Genomic DNA, 24,121 nt, shown 5'->3' on the forward strand with positions numbered 1-24,121 from the left:
TCAGAGCTCAACTTTGAATGTCAGTTCCTCAGAGAGGCTTTATTGACATGGAATAGACATGGTCACTCTCCATCATATTATCATATAGTTTTTTGTATTGCTTTTATCAGTGTCATGTGTTTTATTGTTTGGAAACCTTGTCCATCTTGTTTATTGTTTCTATAGTCCTTTGGGCACTTGTTGGTGTATTATATATAGATGCTCTATAAATAAAATATTTATTGAATAAATGAATTTCCCAAGATCTTTCCCTTTTTCTTTTTCTTTTTCTTTTTTTTTTTTTTTTAATTAAGAGTCACTGGAAATTATTCCAGGTAGTACTGGCATACTGGTAACTTGCACTTGAAAATCAACATATGTTTTCCATACTTTTTAATAGTAGAAGCAAGTTTATTCTATATCGGGGTTAAAGAAATTAGATATTCAACATGTTTCATTAATACAGCTATATTAAAGATTATTATAAAAACTTCATTTTTATTTGTTGTGGGAAATTGCTCCTGTTTCTTTGAGATTGTTTCTTTACTCTTTAAAAACCTTTTTCTACAAAATCTTTCAATTTTGATACTTTGAAATTTCTCTGTATTTTTCTGGGAAAATTATACTCCAATAAATCATAATAGTATTCACTGCCATGCATATCTTATCATATTATTTGAAGATATAAATTCACCTTAATCAGTTGGTTGCACTTATGTCAGAATAGCTAGTCTGTTTTATTTCCTTCTAAAAATTCAGAGTTATCTGGTCATCATCTCAGTGATAGTACTATCATGTTGCAATAGTTTAGGTATAGTGCATGGAATAATGTCAAATAGAAAAGTCTTCCCTATAAGAAATTTATTGCCAAATGTAAAAAGCACACTCACCTTAGATTTGTGCTTTTGAAAATTGTATTTTTCTTTCATTAAAGCAAAGGAAATAAATTCATATAACTTATAATTATAGGACATGAGGAAACTTAAAGGAATTGTACTTAGAATCTAGAAAAAGATCTGTATGTTATTTTACTTTATTGATAAATGAATCTTTTATGAAGAAATATAATTTTAATATTTTTCAGTGTTTCAATCCCATTATTAGATAACTATTCTATTTTGTTGAGTAGATACTTTAAATGTTAAATATGTAGTAGCAGAGAAATATCTCAATAACATTACTTTTACTTAGTGTTTTAGTTTGTCTCATAATTTGTATTTTTTAAGTCTTTATTTAACTTTATTTAGCTAACAGGTGATCGATAACTGTATTTTTCTACTCATCCAATCTAACATTCATGGGCAGCATTTATTGAGCACATGTTAAGGTGTCAAGCATTGCTTTAATCCTAAGGATACAAACATTAGTGAGACATGCTCCCTGTTCTCAAGAATTTCATTGTCTCTCTGGATGGTGGGAGACTCAGGATGTCCCCTGTAAACATGAATAATTATCTTTCAACCAAAAAGACAAAACTAGGGATAATTAAACTTGTGAAGTACTGTAATAGGGGATATTAATGAGGCTGTGATAACAGAGATGAGCAAAGGAGGGCACATTTCTTTTGGAGAAGGTAGAAAAAGTGGTAAAGGAATGGATTTGGCCAAGAAAAAGTGAGAGTTACAGAAAAGAGGTATCCTTACAGAAGGAAGAAGAGACTGAGAAGAGACTGCATTTAGATCAGGTAAGCTATCTGAGTTGCTCAAATTCAAGAGATTTAACATTTTATTAATTTTTTATTGACTGAATTACAGAACTTCTGTTGTAATTTAAAAAAACCTCCAACCTTAAGTAGCAGCTAAAACTTATTTGGCTTTTATTATTCTGCTGTAAAGTTAAATATGACAATATAGTGTCACCATTTTCTAAAAATGGTTGTTTAGTTAGGTAATACTAATGAATATCATTTTCCACCAGAGGGCAGTGGAAGTGTGAGAGGAGGTGGTGGTGGCAATGCTAGAGAGTACAAAATGAAAAAAATCAAGAAGAAAGGAAGAAAAGAAGAGGATAGTGATGATGAGTCATCTCACACTGGTGTGTAGCTTTGTTTTACTCTTCCTTTGTATGTGTGTGATTTTGTAAACATTTTCTTAAGATGCATAGAGTTAGATATATAGCTTATACAAAAAGTCCTTTCTTTGCCCAGTTTCAGTGGTCACAAATTCATTTACCATAGTTGAGTTGATGACACCTGCCTTCCAACAACACGGTTCGTATTTTAATTACTAGGGTGGAGTAACTGAGTAATTGCATAAAGTGCAGACATTGCTGCTGGCTCCTCCATCCATTGATCAGCACATAAATAACACACATGCATCATTGAGCCATGACAGTCGCATCACATACTTCAGAGTTTGTCAGTGATTGATCACTGTGTGTCCCTTCTTCACTTTATGCACAGACAACAAACCATGTAGTCATGTTACCTCCTTGCCTCCTATCAATGAATCCATATGACATTTTACAAAATGGATAATCAAAGGGGAATTGGCCACCAAAGATGAAAATGCAGCAAAGAAATGAAAAGTGATAACACTGGAAACAAAATATGGATCACAAATAAATGGTGTTAGAGAAGAACTAGCTGTCTGTGGGAATGCTGCCATTGCCACTGTTCAAGAGACTAGGTATGCAGCCCAAGGAACTGGGTAAATGCACTTACTGACGTCAGCTGGGAAAGTGGTTGTGACAGAAAGAATGAAAATGTCTCAGAGGATGTGAAGTTGGCAGAAACTTCATATTAAAGAATTCTCAGAGATGTTTCACAACATTGGAAGGGCAAGGGATAAAATGCTGTGAACTGTGTTCCCAAGTTAAAAAAGGAGTATGACAACTTACCAAGGCATAGAAAAGATGCTTGCCCTGTCTTGTAAGTTTTAGGATGAGAAGAAGTCAAGCACTAGTCAGACTGTTTTTGGTAAGTTTTTTACAAAGAAATAAAATACTTTGTTGCCCAGTGTTTCTGATGAGCTGAATTATATAGTTTACTTAAACTATTATTAGTTTTCTTTTTTATTTCCCTTTACATTTATAACCAACAGTAAGAGTTTTCAGCGTTTTCACAGACATTTTTAAAAGATCACAGAACAATCATAAATTTTCTCATTGTTTATTAACACTGCACAGTTTCAACTTGCATAGTCATTTTTATGATTTCCCACTGCCATACAAAACAAATTACAATATTTTGTAAATAGTGAATTTCTGACTAAGTAGGAAACATTTGTTTTATGCATGTTTAAGTTTTAGGGTAACATGTAATTGGTTGCTTCTATGTAAGGGGGAAAATCAAGTATATGCATCTTCCTTTTTGGAGACTTGTTAGTGTTTGGTACTGTTAAGTTAGCAAGAGACATGTTAGTTTTTCTAAGCAAAATTATGATTCTTTTATGCTTGTGTTTTAAATAAACTTACTTAATGAAACTATGATTCTTCCCTCTACCTTTTCCCTAATAAAAGAAAACTTGAAATGATGATAATTTGAATTTTTTTTTTCCCCCTTCCACAGATGTCATTATATATGGGCTAGAGCTGGGAGGTGTAGATATCAGGTGCCATGGCTTCAGCTATTAATGTGCTACTATTAGTGATAGCAGAATTGCTTAAGATTGATTTTTAAAGTATTCTAAGATAGGTAAAAAATAGCTACTATTCTCAACATGCATAAAACAATATTAATTAATTAAAACTATCTTCATAGAAACTACTGGCCCTGTTCTTATTTTAAACAGTATTAAGACTGTCCTGTGTCGGTTTTAATTTTTCATTGATTAATGACTTTCTCTATTCTCCAGATGTACTAGGGGTGGGAGAGAAGGGGCATTTAATAAAATATTTCTCTAATATCTGTAGCCTTAAGAAATCATTAAATGAGGCATATGATACTTCTTTTGTGCACAAATTATGGAGAGGAGCTATAAAGATAGTAAAACCATTCTACCTAAAAAAATATAATTTCAGTGCTTTTGAAAATAAGTTGTGTTATAATCTCTGAAATGGGGGATATAATTAGGTTCTCAGCTAAAATACAGCATCAACTCAGTGTGAAAGATTAAATTATATGGAAATATAATTTAATAACTTGTAAAACACATGCAGGAAATAAACAGAGAAAGCAGAAACTATGTGATGTGAAAGATCAGGAATGGATAGCAGCTCTCAAAAAGAAAGGAGAACCACCTTAGTGTATCTCTTCTAAAGTATCTGTTCTAAAGCTGTAATGTCAGCTGCTTAGATCTTGACACATAGTGAAGATTGATTTTTGAGCTATTTTTTATTTTATTTCATTAGTTTTTATTTGTAAGGTTTTGCAAAAACCAAATTTAGCTGGAAATAATCACTTTTATATTTGTACCATATTAATAATGGAAATATTGTTAGCTTTCTTTGTCTGCAACCCATGCTTATCCAAGTTGGTGAGAAGGCATGACATTTCCACACTTAACAATTATTTCCATTACAGTAGCTGCATACAAATTGTCCCCGGCATGGAATTATTTTTGTAAGAAGAAAAAATAAATTATAAGTGTAAAATTATGAGGTTTTTTTTTTTTTTTTCATCTGTGCCTTTCCCAAGAGACAATTTTTAGCTTAATTCTATAGGAGATGTACTTTACCATGATTAGAGACTTTTTCTGAAGATCCGTAAATTATAAGGATGATTTGATTTTTACTAACTAATCATTTTTTCGTAAAGAAGGAAATTCTGCTCGGTATACATTGTTCAACAAAGAGAAGTTAACTTTTTCTTAAAAGATTTTTTTTCCGTCCAGCTCATTGTTTTGATTTGCCACTTATTTGCATCATCCAAGTTAGGGATGATTAAACAGAAGTTTAATTCATCTTTACTATTTTTTGATTAACTCAGTAAATAGTCATTAAATAAAGTTAGAAAGTTACTACTCAAAAGAAATACCTCTACATATCTTATTTCAAAAATTGTTTTCATTGCTTATTGCTATCTGACACTGGCAATATCAGAGTCTTTAAGGCAAGCTGTGAATGAATTACTACCTTAGTAAATATGTTAATGAACCTCCTTTGCTTTTAGGTTGCTTTATGTTTTCATTGTTTTTCCCATTGCTCATTTCTACTCTAGGAAAGAAGAAGCCAGAGATCACTTTCATGCTCCAGGATGAGATTGAAGACTTTTTAAGAAAACATATACAAGATGCCCCAGAGGAATGTATTTCTGAACTTGCTGAGTTCTTAATAAAGTAAGTATAAAAAAGTATTTTTCTGTTTTATGATAGAAATTCAATGTTATTAACTAAAATTTTCACAAAGGTTATAGAATTACAGAATTTCAGATCTCTTCAAAGCTTAGAATTTAATGTAGCCACCAAATTCCAGCTTTTGTTTGCCTATAAAGGCTGTTCGCGTCAACAAACATGTAAGTGCTTTGGGTGAGGCAGTGTGGGAAATAAAAGGTGAGAGTGTAAAGGCATCCTCCATCACTGCTGTTGCAGTCCTGGTTAGGAGAAAAACACTACCACCCATCACTGGATGCTCACTGATGTAGCATGAAAGGTAACAGCTAAAAAGAAAGAAAAGACCAGTTTCTATCTAGATTTGACAGAGAATAAACAGTGCACTTTTAGGGAGAAATAATGTAACAAACTGCCTTCAAAGAATAAATTTAGACAGCAGTAGCTCGCAATTGAGCCAAGCTAAATTTATTATTATTATACAGAAGTAAAAAATTATGGCTCGCCTGGGTGGCTCAGTTGGTTGAGTGTCTGCCTTCAGCTCAGATCATGATCTCAGGGCCCTGGGATCAGTGAGGAGTCTGCTTCTCCCTCTGCCTCTCCCCACCGCTTGTGATCTCTCTCTCACATTCTCCCTCTCTCTCAAAAAAATAAAATCTTTAAAAAAAAAAAAAAAAAGAAGTAAAAGAAATTGTGAATAACTTGACCATTACTAACTAACATTATTTTCCCTCAAGTTAGTTCCAGTGTGTAAGCATCTATAAATGTAATCCATGAACCCAGTGCATCTGACTTTGAATTTAGAAACAGCTTTTGTAGTGAGATGTTTTTCATTTCACTGAATATTTTTTGTGCATGTATACAGTACATAATCATATTTTTCACATTTGAAAAGTAGAATAGTTACTACTAACCATTTACCATTACTTAAAACAATCTATTCTGAAGTTGTTGAGCATGAAAGGTTTTAAAAAAAAGTTTTTAATATCTTTTATAGTACTTCAGAAATTGAAAATTTCTTGGAATATTCCTAAGGATGGGGAACAGATTTATAGTCTGTTCTCCAAACTAACTTCTAAAAACTACTTTGAATTGAATTTGAATTAAACTTCTGTTACTGCTGTTCTTACTGTCTTTAGTGCAATAATTTTGAGTACTTTAAAATTGAGAAAAATAATGCATTTAAGTTATAAATCCTAGGATTGAAAACAAATTCTTGTGAGTTATTCTCCAAATTCATCTTATTTGTTTAAAAAGTATAGAGGTCTTTTCTTAAGGCTTATTTCCATAGAAGCAAAATTTCTTATATGTATAAACACAGTGTGTTTTACTACACTAAATATATTTATCTTGTGCACAGACCTCTTAACAAAGCTTATCTCGAGGTGGTACGTTCAGTGTTCATGTCTTCAACTTCTGCCTCTGGAACTGGTAGAAAGCGCACAATCAAGGACTTGCAAGAAGAGGTTTCAAACCTGTACAATAATATACGGCTGTTTGAAAAAGGGGTGAAGTTCTTTACAGGTATACTTAATACTATTTTTTCATTGATTTTCATAGTTGTTCTTGGACATTCATTTTAATAAAGCACCTTTATTTTCCAGATGATACACAGGCTGCGCTTACAAAGCACTTGCTGAAGACAGTGTGTACTGATATCACTAACCTCATTTTCAACTTCTTAGCTTCGGATTTAATGATGGCAGTAGACGATCCTGCAGCTATTACAAGTGAAGTATGATAGTGATTTTCTTGCATTCTCGATGTATTATGTTTTGAAACTAAAGCATATTTTATTTTCTCACATTGGAAGTAGTCTAAAGGAAAGTATTATAAAATATAGGAAAGGATTTTTAAGAAGAAAAATATCCATCAGATTTTTAGTTTAAATTGGTAATATAACCAGTCTGTTGAAAATAATGATGCTTAATTCCTTTGGAATCAACATTTTTATTTTTTCCTAATCATTGTCATGTTACATCCCCTTTTCTGCTGAGTTGCTGATCCCTTGACCATGTTCTGGCCAGATTTCATAACTTTACAATCATTTTAATGTAGTGACCCCATCTCATTTCAATATTTAGATGAATTGTAGTTTACTTGTTAAAATGCTAATATCAAACTAAATTCAAAGTTCATTTCTTCCTTTTTCAAAATGTGAGGTAGAGCTGTGGCTCCCAGTTATGTGTTCTGTCCCTAACACTCCTCCTTCTCTTCTATATCCTTATAGTTCCACTTAAAGCTGGAGATTTAGGAAAAATGAAGGAGGCATAAGTGTTTTATAGGAATGACTGCATATCACTATTTATGATCTAGGCCCAATGTTGTGTGACCTCATGATGTGTCTGTTGCCACATAGGCGGTATAGGTTGTTTTGGGGGCTGTTTTTCAGCATGTGGCTTCCCCTCATAGCAAGAACCTCCCCTTAAACCTCCAAACAGAGATACATTTATTTTTCTCTTCTGCCCTAGCAAAGTACTATCCCCCTTCCCTTCTTCACCTTGAGCAGTGAATCTCCCAACTAACTGCCTGGATAATTCCATGTAACCTGCCTCTGTACCAATCTCTGCTGTGGGGAATACAGGGGGTCCTGTCCCATGCCCTCAGGGCCTACAGAAGAACCGGTGTGGCATGTGACAGTGAGTCAGTAGGTTTCCCCGGACTTCCAAGACTCACTGTAATGTTCAGGGCCCACTAGCCAAACCATTCCACTAGTCCTCCACTAGAAATTTCACACTTGATAGGGCCATCAGACTCTCGTGAAGAATGCCACCAAATTTCATGAGGCACATCTATGTGGAGAGGGGTGCTGAAAAGATTCCACACACCATATAGTATAAAAAGCAGCCATCCATGGAGCAAGTTCTCTAGTTTATTATAGGCATTCTTAAACTTAGGAGTAGGAACCCCCTCATCTGGCATTAGGGAGAAATACTCTTTTTTTCCATTGGAAAAGAGAGAGTAGCCTCTTACCCCAAATTCTCTTTTTCCCACAGGATGAATGGTTTTGTCTATCCCCATTCCCTCCACCGCCACCCCATCTTCTTCTTAACACTGCTGGGCCAGAAAGGGGCTAGTAGGGCTTTATCTAGCCTGGTTGTCTGATGGGCTATCAGCTAGCTCTCAGATTGTAGAATGTTTTTAACATATTTTTGTTCCTAGTTTGAAAGCTAAAATTCAAAAACAAAGATAAGTTCCATTCAGTGTCCTATTATAATAATAAATATACTTTGTTTTCTTTTGTTTAATCTTATATCTACAACATGTCAAAGTCATAATCCCAAAAGAATTTTTTCCCCTTACAGGTAAGAAAAAAAATTTTAAGTAAATTATCAGAAGAAACCAAAGTAGCTCTCACAAAACTCCATAGCTCTCTGAATGAAAAGGTAAGTAAAGTTTGATTCTGTTTAGATAATCGGGCTAGAATTTGTGGTCTTTGAGTAGATTTTTATCAGGATAAATGTAAACTAAATCTCTCTGAGAGATGAGGGGAGAACAGGCTGGGAACATTTTATCCTCTTTAGTCGTAAATCACAATTTCAAGTTTAATGACAAAATGACCTCTTTAAAAATTGTATTTAAGGGTGTAAAATTATAAAACATTATTAAATGACTATATTTCTTTAGGCAGCCTGTTAATAAAAGTAAATCGTGGCATTAAATACTATTTCAGAGCATAGAAGACTTTCTTTCTTGTCTGGATTCCGCAGCAGAAGCTTGTGATATTATGGTGAAAAGGGGAGACAAAAAAAGGGAAAGGTAACATCGAATTAATCTTATATGATTAATAAATTCTTAGATGTGTGACATGAAGGTGGAATTTGACTATCTGAATCTTGCACAGAGAACTCTTGTATCCAGATGGCTACAAACCTTCAAGCATATTCAAATTCAATGCGTAGATGTCCCCCTCTGGCCCATGTTGATAAAGTAGCAAGGTTCCCCTAATGCCATAGTTGATCAAGCCTGGGAACTTTCTACTAGCTTTGAGACCTTCTTCACAGGACATCTTACTTACATCAGTGCACTTCTGTTTGATCCCCAGTAACTCAAAAAGTACACTTTGAAGATCCCTGCTATATAGTTTTCTCCTATCATTTTCTAGCATATTAGTTTATCCACACCATTTAGGGTTAAGTGTGTCTATATTTCATATTTAAAATGTCCCTTAAGATGTTCATGGAGCTAGATAATTAAACTAGAGAAGCTAAAAATGAATACAGAAGGGAAGAACTAAAATTGGTGAGAGCTTGTTAAAATACGAGAATGTGTTTTTGTGATTTTATTTTTGTTTAGGCAGATACTGTTCCAGCATCGACAAGCACTGGTTGAGCAGCTAAAAGTCACAGAAGACCCTGCTCTTATTCTGCACCTCACAGCAGTCCTTCTGTTTCAGTTCTCAACCCACAGCATGCTCCATGCACCTGGAAGATGTGTCCCACAGATCATTGCTTTTCTTAATAGTAAAATTCCAGAGGTATTACATTTTGCATGCACTTGAAACTTTTAAAGCTTTCAGATTCTGAATATTTTGAACGGGTAGATATGAATCATTATGAACAATAAGACACAAAACATATTAATGTGATTTCCTGTTCCAAGAATGTGAACAGTGAATCAGAAGATTGATTTTAAAAACTTAGCATAGCTTAGGAATCTTTTGGGATTCTATAAGATCTATGGTAAAAAAGAAGTCTTTCATTGCAGCTTATGCAGATGTAACCTGTCCTTCAAGGATCAGTTCAAAAAGTCTTACCCTGCACAAATTCTTCTGAGAGATTTCTCAGCCAAAAATAATTTGGCTCTTTGAGCTTCCATAATCATTTTGACTTAATCTCTGGTGATAGAACCTAGCTAAGTCAGTTTACATTTAAATGATCTGTTTTCATGTTTATCATCCCTAACCTGTAAACCACTTGCCAGCAAAGGACCTTGCTGGATTTAGCTTTCTACTTATGTGGCCAGTGATTTGTAAAAATGAAGACTTTCTTTGTGTATTGGTGAACAAATCCACTTGTTCCACAGAAAATTAAATGATGTTTGTTAAAGTTTCTTCTCCTTTATCTTTCCACAGGATCAGCATGCTCTTTTGGTAAAGTATCAAGGTTTAGTTGTAAAGCATTTAGTTAGTCAGAATAAGAAGACTGGACAGGGAGATGATCCTATAAGTGACGAATTAGACAAAGAACAAGAAGATATCAGCAATGCTACTCGTAAAGAGCTTCAAGAACTTTCTTCATCCATTAAAGACCTTATTCTCAAATCCAGGAAATCATCTGTGACAGAAGAATAATGACCATAATTTACTTTTGTCATAATAATAATAATTTTTTTCCAAAGTTTAAGGTGACTGGTTACCAAAAAATACTCACTTCACAATCCTCGGTTCGCCCCAGTCACCACCCCCCTACACACACACACACACACACACACACACACACACACACACACACATAATTCAGTTTAAATAGTAGTGTTGTATTTAGTGTAAATCTTATAAAAATGTGAAAGTTTTGTAAATTGGGTTCAACCATGGAAGATTTCTTTTTCACATAATTCTAAAAATTACCATTTCAGGTTTATTTTATTTTCAGATGCTGAATGAAGAATAAATTTTCTGATATCTGTCATGTCTAGAAAAGGACTCATTCGTTGTGTTGTTAGATTTCAAGTGACATTATTTATATATATATTAGGCAGAACCTTAAAATGTGGTCATGTTTTTTTAAAAAAGGAAAGAAAACCCTTTGGTGTCAGAAATAAAAATCGTGGATTTTAAAATTAAAAGAGTGCTTCAAACTTAAAATACAGAAATTTGAAAAAAAAAAAAAAGAAAGAAAGAAAATTTATTACTATACTCTTGGTCTGGCAGAGAGCCTCCCATCTCCCTGACAAGAGTGGACTTTTATGTGGTTGGCAGTTTGAGGGACTGTCTTTGCAGGTGCAGAAGAATACCAGAGGGGCTCACACACTGTTGTGGTCTATTCTAACACAAGATGCTAGAGAGTGAGAGGAATGATAAAAGTTACTTCTTAAGAGATATAAGTCACATTTTAACATTAGAATAACTAAAAATGTGATACAAGTATTTTTCTTTAACCCAATTTGCATTTCTAAATGTTATATTTTATATCACTAGTCACTCTGGCATCTAATTCTTTGTTGTGGTAGGATCTCTAGGTGCATTGAAGTCGTTGGAACATTTTTCCCCCCAAAATGAAAATCCTTATGAGAAAATAGATTTCTTATTATCTGAAGACTATTAGTAGTTAAAAGTAACAGTTCCTTGGAGTAATAATTTCAAGCAAATGAGTTTTAAGCAACAATTTACTATATATCAAAAAAAATTATTTTGAATATAATAGTAAGTCAAATCTCAAGTACACAAAGTACTATTTTATGTAATTCCTTATACATCATTTAAAACTCTTGTTTCAAAATGTTTGAATACCAGTATCGGTCTACCTCTAATTCCAGACGAAGTATTAATACTGAATGAAAGAAACTGATATAATTGTTAACTAAGCATTATTATTAAACTTGATAGAAATATAACATAAATTTAAAAATGTTTTTCCATTGATAATTTTCTATTAATGTATTTTCATATGGGCAAAGGAAGAAAAATGACAAATTCTCTGCGACCACAAACTCGTTAGTTTTTATTCAACTTTCAAAATATTGAACAACGAGCCTCATGTTTTTTTCAGTCTTTTAAAAACCTTATCCTCTATGTTTCAGCAGATACCAAAGTAATCCACATTTGTATCACACTAGATCATAGACAACGAAGCAAATAAAATCTTTCTTTCTTAATTTGTAGGAGTAAAAATATGAGAGACAAGCAAATGAAAAGAAAACCATTCTCTCTTGTTCACATTAATTTTTTTCATTTATCAAAATGGTTCATATTTTCCATAGTAAATAAGAGCGGTTTTTATCGTTTTTGAAGATAAAGTTATATAGCTGATTTTGTATGTAAAATTCTAATTTCAATAAAATAAAAATTCTTAAATGATTATTATGATCTTGGGCAGATTTAAGAATGTTATTAAAAATAAAGTTGCCTGTTTCTATTAAATTTTGTAGTACTTTGAAGCTTCCATTATTTTAATTACTAGAATGCATTGTGCATATATGTAACATTTACATTTTAAAATTCTTATACTGAACATTTTTCAAAGATTTTATTTTTCTTACACAAAAATAGTTCCATAGTCCTCAGTATCTCATCTCTTGAGCATTTGCCTTTCATGAACCATTTCACCTTAGTAAATCATTTTCAGTTAGCTGGATTTCAGGAAGTGTGCAGCTATCTGCTACTTTCTACTGTTGGAGATACTATAGAGATAATTGAATAATGTGTTCCATCTCCAGACCATGTGTTTCTGAAGAGTCCAGGGAAACCCACTTATGGCCTTCAGAAGGATTCAGTGAACTGTGGCATATCTTATCAAAATTACAGTGAATTTTCAGAAAATACATTGATATTGAATCAGAATAATAAGTGTAGAAGTTGCTTAACCTGAATATAGAACCATCTTGAACCTTTTAGAGAATATGTTTTAGACCATAAAGTACCAAGGATGAGGTCAAAGTGCACCAGTGCTAGTGCAGCCTACAGATTGAGAAGAAACAGTTCCTTCCTTCCCCAGAAATGCTACTTGACCCAGGGCCACATGGGATTTTGTTTTTTCTTTTTCCTATCAAGAACTAACCTGTGAGTTGGGTAGAGGTGGGGACAAAAGGAAGATTTGCTTTCTTTGACAAATACCAGTGAAGCCTTTACTCTAGTGTATATGGGAGATGAAAGAAACACACATGGGTAAACTCTCGGATGTACATTTTCCATGAAAATCTGGGGCCACTATTAAAGTGGCCATTAAAATGGCCAAAGGATTCACACAAGTTGTTCTACCTTGAAGACTGCACTAAGCAAAAAATAAATAGAAACCAAGAGAGACTTATGCCAAACCATCAAAAAAAAAAAAAAAAAGAAACCTTGACTTTCAAGCTTTCAAAAACCATGTTTATTCCATCTACATCACCAAACAAGAATAATTACTAGAAACATGTATTAAATTTTTATAAGTTCCCAGTGTTGTGTTTTATTTTACCAGCCTTGCCTCTATTTGTACCTCTATTTGTACCTTTATTTCTCTTCAGCGATTAGTAGTAGGACTTAACCTTGGCACATGTTTAAACACCAGGAAGGAAGGGATTATGTTGTGTGATGAAAGAAAGGGGAGACCTGGTGAATTTAAATCCTTGGCTCAGCAATCTGGATCCTGTCTGACTGCTAAGTACTAAAGTACAAATGTAAATCATAAAAAATACACCTTTTTTTTTTTAAGATTTTATTTATTCATTCATGGGAGACACACATAGAAAGAGAGGCAAAGGGAGAAGCAGGCTCCATGCAGGGACCCCGACGTGGGACTCGATCCCAGGTCTCCAGGATCATGACCTGGGCCGAAGGCAGCGCTAAACCGCTGAGCCACCTGGGCTGCCCCTACACCTTGTTTTCAAGGAGATGGCAAGGATCAACAACTAATAAGGTTCTGAGAGAAGCAGGGATTGCTGTGGGGGAAGAAATGAAAGTCAACTGTCTTGCACAGCAGGGAGGGAACTAAACTGGCTAGAGATGACCTGAACTGAGTCCTGAAAGAAAAGTAGGACTAGCCTCCTGAAAATAGGGGAATGGAGAGCAGGCAGGTGTTTCTGGGAGAGAAGATATCTGGGAAGTGCTAAGACATGAACTAATATGAAATAGACCTTTGGGAAACCCTAAGTATGAGAAATATGAAAAACGGTCTGAGGAAGTAGTATCAGATGAAGCTAAGAGATGAGAGAGATCCTGAAATTCATATGTACGCTAAGAAAAACGTTGGCAGTTTTCCTGAAAACAAGGGGAGCGTTTTCACAATTATATTAACCAGGAAAAGAAGGGAATTAGATTTGTCATTTAGAAAAACCACCCATTCCCAAAGTTAGTTTGACAACTTACCAAAAACTTTAAAATATTTGTGAAATCAGTGTCTCTCCTGTCTGATAGGCAAAATGTGAACTTAATGTGAGGAAATCTTTTTTCCCAGCCTGTAATCGAAGAGGAGCATGGACAACCAACCTGTCTTGCACAGAAGGGAGGTGGTCTTCTTGGCTCTGAAATACTCTTGCTTATTCAGAGGTTAATCCACCAAAGGAAAAAACCCTTTCTCTGCCTAGCCAAGCTAAGACAAAGGTCCCAAGGGTTTTCTTTCATGTTTCTTGACATTCAGCGTGAAGAAAAAGCACTTGATCAAATTGCTTTCCTACTAAGCCTGTCTATTCACCTAAAATGTACCTTTAACTTCACTCTGTTACATAGACTTAGAGATTGGATAATTGCTTGAAGGCAGGACACATGGTAAGTAAGAATACATAGTAGTTTAATATCTAATCAATGGAAATTAGCCCAAAATGAGTGTTGTGTATTTTTCTCCTTCCCCCTTTCTTGTGGAAATCTAAGTCCTTGTGATTCATACATTATAAACGCTCAGGATTAGTTCTGATGTTGAAGGAAACAGAAGAGGACTATTCCAGAATATATTTCATGTGTTTCATTATATTGTAGCCTTTATTCACAACCACTTTAAAAATGTTTGATTTGGGAAGTCATTCACAGTATATTAAGTGAAAGAAGATGCAGAACTATATCTAATGTCTTGGTTTTCTAATTAAATATACTGTATAAACATTTGCATAAATACATTTACAAAAACATTTCGTTTTATAGTTCTATGCGTGCATACAAAATACTCTAAAGAGATTTGGGCTAAGATTTGGGTTGTGACTGTCTCTTAGATTGCAAGTCATTTTAAGTTTTCTTTATTTTTTCAATTCTTATTACAGGTTTTCTGCAAGAAGCATGTGTCAAATTATAAATTTGATAAACTGATATTTTAAAATACTGTTTTACAGTGTCATGTAACAAAATGACAGAAGGGGACCAAACTGAGGCAGATACCAATCATTTTAGGACTGATAAAGTAATCCAAGTGAGAAATATGAGGACCAGAATGCAGGGACAATGACAAATTTGAGGGAGATCTAACGAAGTAGCACCAACAGAAGTTGGGGATGGGGATGAATGAGGTTGGTGGAGAATGAGTGAGGACAGTCTAAGACGAAGGCTTGGATGACTCTGTCATACCCTGAGAGACGAACTCCAGCAGACCAGCAGGTTTGGAGAGGGGTGAAGAAGGTGGTTTGTTAGGGACTTTCCAGTTTGAGGTGCCTGAGGACCTGAAGACAAAGACCAACAGACAACAGGATATAGGTTTGGGACCTTAGTGATAACGACTGAGAGTACAGGTGTGGGAGTCCTATCATTACTAATGGTCTCCTTAAGGAACGCAACGGTCAGTGCACAGAGAGGCACACTCAACTGTGGAGGAAGCTCTGGGGAAGGGTGAGATGAATAAAGGGAGAGGAGGCTCGGGATGGTGAGCACAAGGAGGAAATCAGTGCAACTTAGTGAACCAAGGGCAAATTTCAAAGAAGAAACAGACGTGTCCAGAAATGAGAAATTTCAGGTAAGCTTAATGACAGTGCCCTTGAGAGTGCCGATTAAGACCTTTTGATGAACTTAATCATGAAGCTTTTTGGTGAAGTGGTCCAGGTGGAAGACCTCTGGAACTGTCTGAGGAGGAAACAGGATTAGAAGTTTTATCAGTGAATGTAGATCACCCTCTTAGGGAGCACAGGCGTAAACAAGGGCAATGGCCCCATAATTAGATGGGAACATATGCAACTTTATATCTCCAGGACTCCACTTCCTCACCTATGAAAGGATAAAAATAATGCCTGCAATAGTATCATGAGGATCAGAATCTATTACTAGTTGAACATACTTGTGTCCTTTCACTGCATCAATCTGTGGCTGCTGCTCACCAGTTTTTTTTTTTTTATTTTCATATCTTTCATCAAATTCGGGTGAAGAGCAATGCATCAAATTCGACCGGTTTTGCATTTCCCTAACTCAAGGTATTTTTTATTGTATATACCTGAGTTTGATCTCATAAAATCTTAGTATATACTCCCATTAGCACTTTGAATAAGAACAGCTTTTGTCTGGGAATAAATGAACTTAAGGCAGAACATTTCTTCTCTCACCTCATCTTACAAAACGAAGAGACAGCCTCAAGTAGAGTCCAGGAGCCAACGTCATTTGCTTTATGGATCAAATTGACCCACATATTCTGGATTAGTTCAAGATTCAAACATTTCTTTAGATCCAACTCTCGAAATCTCTATCCACTTTTTATTTTTTTAATTGAAGATTTCACAAGACCAAGTCTCTGCTTAAATGAAGTCACACAGCCATGCTGTGACGTAACAATTGTTGCCAGCTCATAGGGCAATAGGCAGAAGCAGGCAACGGTGAGTCCACAGTGCAGGTTCAGGAAGCAGGTAAATACCTGGAGTTATTCTAGTCAAATCCAAGGCTCAAAGTTCCCAAACTTCCCAAGAAGGCAGTGATAGGGGCCACAACCCAGGGATTCTCTCTCAAGCTACCAAAAATTCTGCAGGTAAGAACATGGGGCCTCCTCTCTTTCCAGATGGTTCAACCGGAAAACTCTGTACTGCAACCATTTCTAACCAAAAAGGTAGGTTCAGAGAGTTATCAGAAAACAAAACAAAAAATTTTTTTAAATCAAGGAAAAAGAAAATACAGCATCTTTTTGAAATTCTTAAAAAATTTAAATATTTAATTAATTAAATATTTAATTAGCCTTAATTTAGCCTAGGTAGTGGAAATTTGAGCATGTATGTGAGTTGTCTGTATATGCACTTTGTATTTTAAACTTTTTGGAGCTTATCCAGATACTCCAAATACCAATTTTGGCAGGATTTCCCTTTAAGGATATCCTGCAGAGAATTTGTTACAATTCGAAGTAAAAATTGACAAGGAGTGCTTTTTCAGCCCAGTAGGAGTCAGCTATGTGCATATCACAAGACTTGGAGGAAACCCACTCACCCTCCTATTTCCTTCTGCAAAGCTGAAAAGGCTGCAATTGGGAGGGACCCTCAGATAGTTCTGGTGGTCCATTCTGTTCCTTTTGGAGTTGACATTTAAATGTGCTGGAGGAAAAAAAATAGTCATCACATATTCTCCTTTCATACTCTTTAAATCACAGGAAAAAGCAGCCTCAAGAAAAAGTAAGTTTTGTTTTCTTTTCTGTAATGTTTCCTTTGTGTTTCTTTAGATGGTATTTCGGCTTTAATTTTATTTTTTAAGTATGAGACATTCTTATAGACTTTCTAGTGACTGCTTATGAGAAAATGTTTACTTGGCAAGTAAGTGCGTATGTCAAAGTTTTTCAGAAACTTTTCAAAAGTCAGTTGAGCCAGCAGTTGTCAAATTTTATAAGCTGAGCTTTTCAGATTTCTCATTTCAGTAATGTGTATGCGGAGGCCGCATAACTCTTTAGATAACTCTTTAGAGTTGCCTCCTATGTTGTGAAAATGGTCTTTATACATGGGGGTATACCTTTGTTGCCATAAAAAGGGGATGGCAGGATTCTGGGGACTTATCTGGCTTAATTTATTTAAGTGACTAACTTTATTACTGCAGTTATTTTATGGCTGAGTCTATATATCCAGAGACATTCGAAATCACTTACAGTTTTTAAGTGAGTTACTGAGAATCCTGCTATCGTCAAGAAAAATCCACCTACTTTCCAGATGCAGGCTTAAAGACCGTACCTAATATGAGGTTTTCGAAGACTGCAGTGAAATAAATATCTGTGTGTCTGACCAACACAAATACATAATGTGTTATAGGAATCGAAAGCATTGCTTTTTTTTTTTAAATTATTCATGAGAGGCACAGAGAGAGAGGCAGACATAGGCAGAGGTAGAAGCAGGCCCCCTGAGGGGGACTCGATCCCAGGACCCGGGATCACGACCTGCGCCAAAGGCAGACGCTCAACTGCTGAGCCGCCCAGGTATCCCAAAAGCATTGCTTCTTGAAGCAAACAGTGTTACTTCAGCAAAAACACGCATCCCACATGTTTACACTTTCTCCTTCACCAGTTTTTAGCCAGGCCCTCTTTACTGTCTGTCAGCCGTCTGCAAAGTGAATGCAACTCCTCAGCTGTCAGTTTGAGGTTCAAAAATGTGGAAACTAAAAAAACATCATTAGTAAGATGTGTAATCCTTATAAATAAAACGTAAGAAAACCCTCAAGTCATTTTAGCTGTCATTTCACATCCACAATATCATCCTGTATAAACGCTAGCATTTTCATTAGCGAAGGCTATAGATTAATATTTAACACAAATACTGCGAACATGTGTCAAACAAGGTATTTCATAGCATATTTGTTATGATATATGCCTGCAGCCATGATCCAAATTGTGTGATGGGGAAGGTAAACTCCGATGTCTGTTTTCCACACTTGCTCTATTTATTTCCACATGTTATCATTAGTTGCCAATTCCGAGCCTGTCCTACCTAACTAAGAGCAGCACATTTGCATTTTAATGTCACATCACCTCACTGACAAGTTTACCTCTCATTTTTATTATACTTGCCAACAACATTTTGAAAAAAGGTGGATTAATTTGGGTTCCTTAGGCAAGCCTCGTCACTTTCTACTGTAATATTGAAAATAAATGTTCTTCTAGAACACACTGGAAGAAGTTTCATTTGTTTTTTTATGTTTTCAATCTAGGAAACATGATTCTTTAGAATTGAAAACCAGATACTTGGGTTCACATGGAAAGTTCTGAGTCAGATGTCAGTTAAACTAACATGTATTTCCGTGTTCTTGTAATTGTCTTTTTCCTCTCTGATTGTCATCATTTTTCTTGGTTACCTTTTGATCCCCTGGAAATGATCAGTTTGAGCATTTATCTATCTCCACAGACTACAGATGCCCTTAAGAATACGACAAAACAAAACAACAAGAATGCCTATTGCAAATAGATTTTTTAATGACATTTGTGGGGTTGATAGACTCCTGAAATCTGCCCTCAAGTATTCTCTGGGGTCCTGATTATGAACCACTGTTTTCTGTGAAGCCAGAAACCTCAGCTTCAGGCATACCTTGGTGCCAGTGTGGGGGTTCACCAAATCTTTAAAAAGATTAAGGTGGAAATACACCTCAACTGTCTCTCTAAACTGTCCTCATCCAAAGACAGGTAACGCTAAGGCGAGGATTTTAGATTAAGGGTTAATTTTTAAAGCAGGTGCTTAGTTCATTCATGGCCATACTGTGTGTCATGGAAATAAAAGTGGAGTATTCAAGTAGTAGAACAATTCCTTTTGTAGACAGCAAGGCTTAGGATAGAAGGGTGATAGGATTAACCCACTGAAGACCCCAGACTGTGGAATAGATAGCTGCAGAGAGGTCTTCCTGTTTCTCTGATCATCCTTCCAATCTCCATACCTGCCTACTGGAACATAAAAGGAAAGATCTAAACAGGTGCCCGTTACCTCACACCCTCACTTCAGGGCTCACAGTCTTTAACCTTCCCTTCTTTATTGGCTCCTCCCATCAGCACTTAAACATGCTCACATTTCCTGTCTTAAAACGCCTCTGCTCCATTACTGAGCTCCTCCAGTCCTCTCCCTCAGCTTCATAGATCAATCTCCTGAAGGGTTGTCTACACTCTATTAATCTCTACCTCTTCTTGAGTCCCACTTCTCAGTCTATTGCAGTCTGCTTCATCCTCACCAGTTTTCCCCAGCTCTCATGGAGCTTATCAATCACTAGCATATCACTATATCCAGCAGACATTTCCCGTTATCTATTCATTGTCTCAAATCAATTTAACCCACTTTCCGCACCTTGAGACACTCTCGACACAGGGCTTCCATGATCCCAAACTCTTGGTTCTCTCCTACCAAGACCACCCTTCTCTGTCTGTTGTGCAGATTCCCCTTCTCCTCTTCTGTATCCTGGACTCCTTTTCTCTTTCTGGACAGTTCCATTGCCTCAGTTATCATCTGTTCTATAGGCTAATGAATCCAAAATCTAGATCGGAGATATTTTCTCTGAGCTATTGTCCGCTGGATACAGAACTACCCAGAGGAGGCTTGGATTCCAGTGAGCAAAATGGGGGAGGAGGGAGGAACATCAAGGACAACCAGGACTTGCCCTAAGACCCCTTCCAACTTGCTCAATTAAGTTACATGGTTTCTCTGCCATTTTTTATGGTTTCCAGTGCACTTTTAGGACCTGGCTAAACAGCTCTACTTAGCTGCCCCAAAGTCTCAAATCTCATGATTTAATCTAAAAGTAAATTCATCATTTCCCTCTTCTACCCCCCACCTTACTTCCCTCCTGTAGACTCTTATATAGTAAATGACACCATGATGAAATCAGTTGCTCAAGCCAGAAACTTGGTGGAACTAACTCCTACCCTCCCTCAACTTAGGTATCTTTGGAGCCCCAAGGCATCTTCCAAGTTCTGGCAAGGCTGCCTTGGGCATTCTCCTACACTTCTCCTATGTCACTACCACCGTCTGATTTCAGGCTGCCATCTTCCTTCACTTGGTGAACAGAAGTCCTTTCACTGGTCTCCTTGCCTCCAGAATTGTCCTCTTCTACTTCATTCTCCTTTCTGAAGCCAGAACAATTGAGCTACAACAATTGGGCTAAACACACATGTAATTTTGCCAACCTCTCACTTCACACTTTCCCTTGACTCCTTATTGGCCTTAAGATAATGTCCAGATTCCTTCTCAAGGTTAAGGAGAAACAACAGCATAGGGGATTAAAATAGATCTCTTCAGAGGCTAAGGAGCTCAGATAGGACCTGGTCTTTGTTAAAATGCAGATTCTGGTTCTGTAGGTCTGGGTTGATGCCTGAGTATTTACATTTCTAACCAGCTTCCAGGTGAAGCTGATAATACTTATCCAAGGACCATGCTTCTCATGTCACACTGGCTGGAGTTCAAGTCCCACCTGTGTCACTCACTAGGTCTGGGAACTTGAAGAAGTCACGTAGCCTCTGTGTGTCTCTTTTTCCTTGTATATAAAGTGGAGATTATGATGCTATACCTTTTTCCTAGGTTTGTTATGAGGAATAAACACCTCATATAAAAACTACTTGCAACATTGCCCAGTACAGAGTATTAACACTTGTCAAGACCTCGAATAACATTGCCTCTCCATTCTTCTCCAAACCAATTTTTACTATGGCACTGATGTGCATGTGTGCACACACACGCTCACACAAACTACTGCTCACTCATACCGAATGATCTTCAGCAAATTAAGAATAGAGCAAATGCCTCTTTTCTGTCAAGCTTCTATAGGCATATTTTGGCAGAGCCCTCTGCACACAGACCTAACTCAACTCAGTCACCCTCATCTTTTAGATCTCACAGTTCAGGTGCTGCATCTTTCAGGAAGTATTTACAGACTACCCTCCCCCCAAGTCCACATTATGTACCACTTTTGCGTATTCTCACATTACTGGTGTGTCCTCTGGTCTCACATTATAATCTTATTTATCTGCATCTCCTAAAAGACTATCTGTGTCTGTAGACTAAAGGACTGTGGCAATTCTTTGCTGACTTTCTAGTATCTCACACACTCTTCTGTAGGTTGCAGGGATCGATAAGGAATGAATGCATTTTATAGATACATTTCCAAAGACCTGTAAAATGAGAAATGGAGACAAGGAACAGAAAGCTTTAAGATCTGGTTTTAAAAACCGGAAATAGGGCAGCCCGGGTGGCTCAGCGGTTTAGCACTGCCTTCAGCCCAGGGTGTGATCCTGAAGACCAGGGATTGAGTCCCACATTGTGCTCCCTGTGTGGAGCCTGCTTCTCCCTCTGCCTGTGTCTCTACCTCTCTCTCTCTCTGTATGTCTCTCATGAATAAATAAATAAATAAAATCTTAAAAAATATAAATTTAAAAAGGGAAATATTGGATGTAACCCTCCAAAATCTCTTCTGGGTTCGACTGTTAACACACTGGAAAGGGAGGGAAAAGTTTCAAATTCACAGAATAAATAAATAAGGTTAAAAAGTCAATGAAATGGCCATAGTGTGATACAGAGAAGAGAGTCAAGGCTTTGAAGTCTGGTCCATGTGGACCATTCCTGTGGATTGCCCTATGAACTCAGACAAATGAGTTTGCCTCCCTGCCTTAAAGATGAAATAAAAGCACCCATTTTGTAGAATTTTGTATTACAGTAAAAGTCATTTTTTATTTTTATTCTCAAATTCTTCTGTAATACTTTTGTGGCTACTAGCAAAGATTTGAGATACTCCTTTGCTAATTCATTTTGCCAGAGCAGTACTCACCAAATGGATCCTAAGTTTTATTTTTCAGTAGATTACTTTGATGTATCAGATTCTCCCTTCATGTTAAAGAATACATTCTCTGACTTTATTTGCAGTTTAATCACGATTATAACACTGAAGATGGTGGGGAATGGGCTTCGGGGTTCCTGTCTTCCAGCTTAACTCTGTTCTCTTTAATGATTCTTTATAGCTGTTCATAAAACAATTTAATTAACATGGTCATGTAACTCCTAATGTTTGAAAAGAGTATTAATAGTTGTCCAGATCGAGATATCAAACTTTCTTTTCAGATCCCAAAAGTCCTACATGAGGTCATTCATTCATTCATATATTCACTCATTCATTCATCAAGTAGACCAAGCCAGTATAGCACCTAAAGAAAAACCGATCAAATTGTTCAGTTTTCTTTAGAGCATGAATCTCTACATTAAGTGGATGGCCAGTTCCTGAGTCTCCTATGAACAAGAAATAGTCTATCATAAATTTTGACCAAATGCCTCTCAGTATAGAACAATGCTTCGATTTTGTGGAAAACTGTGTCTTAACATAAAGATCAACATTTCTTTCTCAGATTCATGAGTATAATTTGCATCCAGAAAACAATAAAAGAATCTGACACCAACTTGTCATACTACCTAAATGAAATAAGATTTGATTTTTCAAAATGATTTCTGGTCTTATAATTACATTCACTCTATTAATCCATTCTCTTGAACATTTTTATAGTTATACTGTCACTGAAGATTCTAATCTGTGAGAGTTTTTTTAATTAAATAACTGTACTCTTAAGTGTGTTCAATATTTTATTTTTCCTTATTATTAAAGTGATACATTGTACAATTTTTATAAAGTAATGAACAGTGAAAATGTTTTTTAAAAATCCATAACTTCAATCAAGAGGCCTAACAGTTGAGCATAATTTTTTCTAAACTTGTTTTCTACTCTTTAATAGTATTTATGTGGTTGAGATCACACTTATTATTCTCTGCATACTTTTTTTTCTTTTTTACTAAAATCAACATCGGTACCATTTTGCCATGTCATTAAATACTTTTCCAAGTACCATATTAATAATTTCTAGTATTATTTTAAAAGTCAGTTAATAATTTTATATTCTTTTAAGCAGCTTGTAGAAGTCCTTTTCAAATCCTAAACTTAAGCATGCAGTCAACAAAATATAACTAAAAAACAAAAAATATACTTTGAAACTTTATATCAGGGATCAGTAAACATTTTTCGTAAAGAGTTAGACAGTAAATATAGAAATTACTTAAAATAAAAATAAAATTTAAAAAAAAGAGCCATAGACTGTATATAAATGGAAGAGTGTGGCCATGTCCCAAGAAAACTTCATTTATAGACACTGAAATTTAAATTTAATATCATTTAACATGTCAAAACATTGTATTCTTCTTTTGGGCTTTTTTTTTTTCATCATTTAAAAATGTAAAAGCTGTGTTTAAGTCTCAGGTCATACAAACACAGGCAATGGCTAGATTTTGGTCCTTGGGCTAGAGTTAGCAACCTCAAATCTGAAGCCTGGTTTCAAGAACCCTGGCTTCACCAGGTTTGAGAAGCTTCTGTGTTCACAAGCATATATATACATTCTTAAGAAGAGGTAAATAGCTTT

The 24,121-nt window shown here is 35.6% G+C and overlaps 2 protein-coding genes across 3 annotated transcripts in view; both read left to right on the plus strand.

Annotated features, from left to right (window-relative positions):
• Positions 1–12,267, plus strand: part of UFL1 (UFM1 specific ligase 1) — a 32,345-nt gene extending 20,078 nt beyond the window's left edge. Inside the window, exons 12-19 of the mRNA XM_026002899.2 lie at positions 1,897–2,013; positions 5,078–5,195; positions 6,547–6,710; positions 6,791–6,921; positions 8,492–8,572; positions 8,860–8,945; positions 9,483–9,663; positions 10,261–12,267. Coding sequence (XP_025858684.1) covers positions 1,897–2,013; positions 5,078–5,195; positions 6,547–6,710; positions 6,791–6,921; positions 8,492–8,572; positions 8,860–8,945; positions 9,483–9,663; positions 10,261–10,479 — 1,097 coding nt within the window. The 3' untranslated portion in view covers positions 10,480–12,267. The remainder of the gene's footprint in view (positions 1–1,896; positions 2,014–5,077; positions 5,196–6,546; positions 6,711–6,790; positions 6,922–8,491; positions 8,573–8,859; positions 8,946–9,482; positions 9,664–10,260) is intronic.
• A 4,845-nt stretch (positions 12,268–17,112) lies between these two features.
• The window catches only part of FHL5 (four and a half LIM domains 5), a 44,799-nt gene continuing 37,790 nt past the window's right edge, over positions 17,113–24,121 (plus strand). Inside the window, exon 1 of one of the 2 annotated variants that reach the window (XM_026002900.2) lies at positions 17,113–17,387. The gene's annotated coding sequence lies outside the window, so the exon portion shown is untranslated. The remainder of the gene's footprint in view (positions 17,388–24,121) is intronic. The other variant, XM_026002901.2, reaches the window with a different exon arrangement.

This window comes from Vulpes vulpes, chromosome 1 (genome assembly GCF_048418805.1).
Source record: "Vulpes vulpes isolate BD-2025 chromosome 1, VulVul3, whole genome shotgun sequence".
Classification (NCBI taxonomy): Eukaryota; Metazoa; Chordata; class Mammalia; order Carnivora; family Canidae; genus Vulpes; species Vulpes vulpes.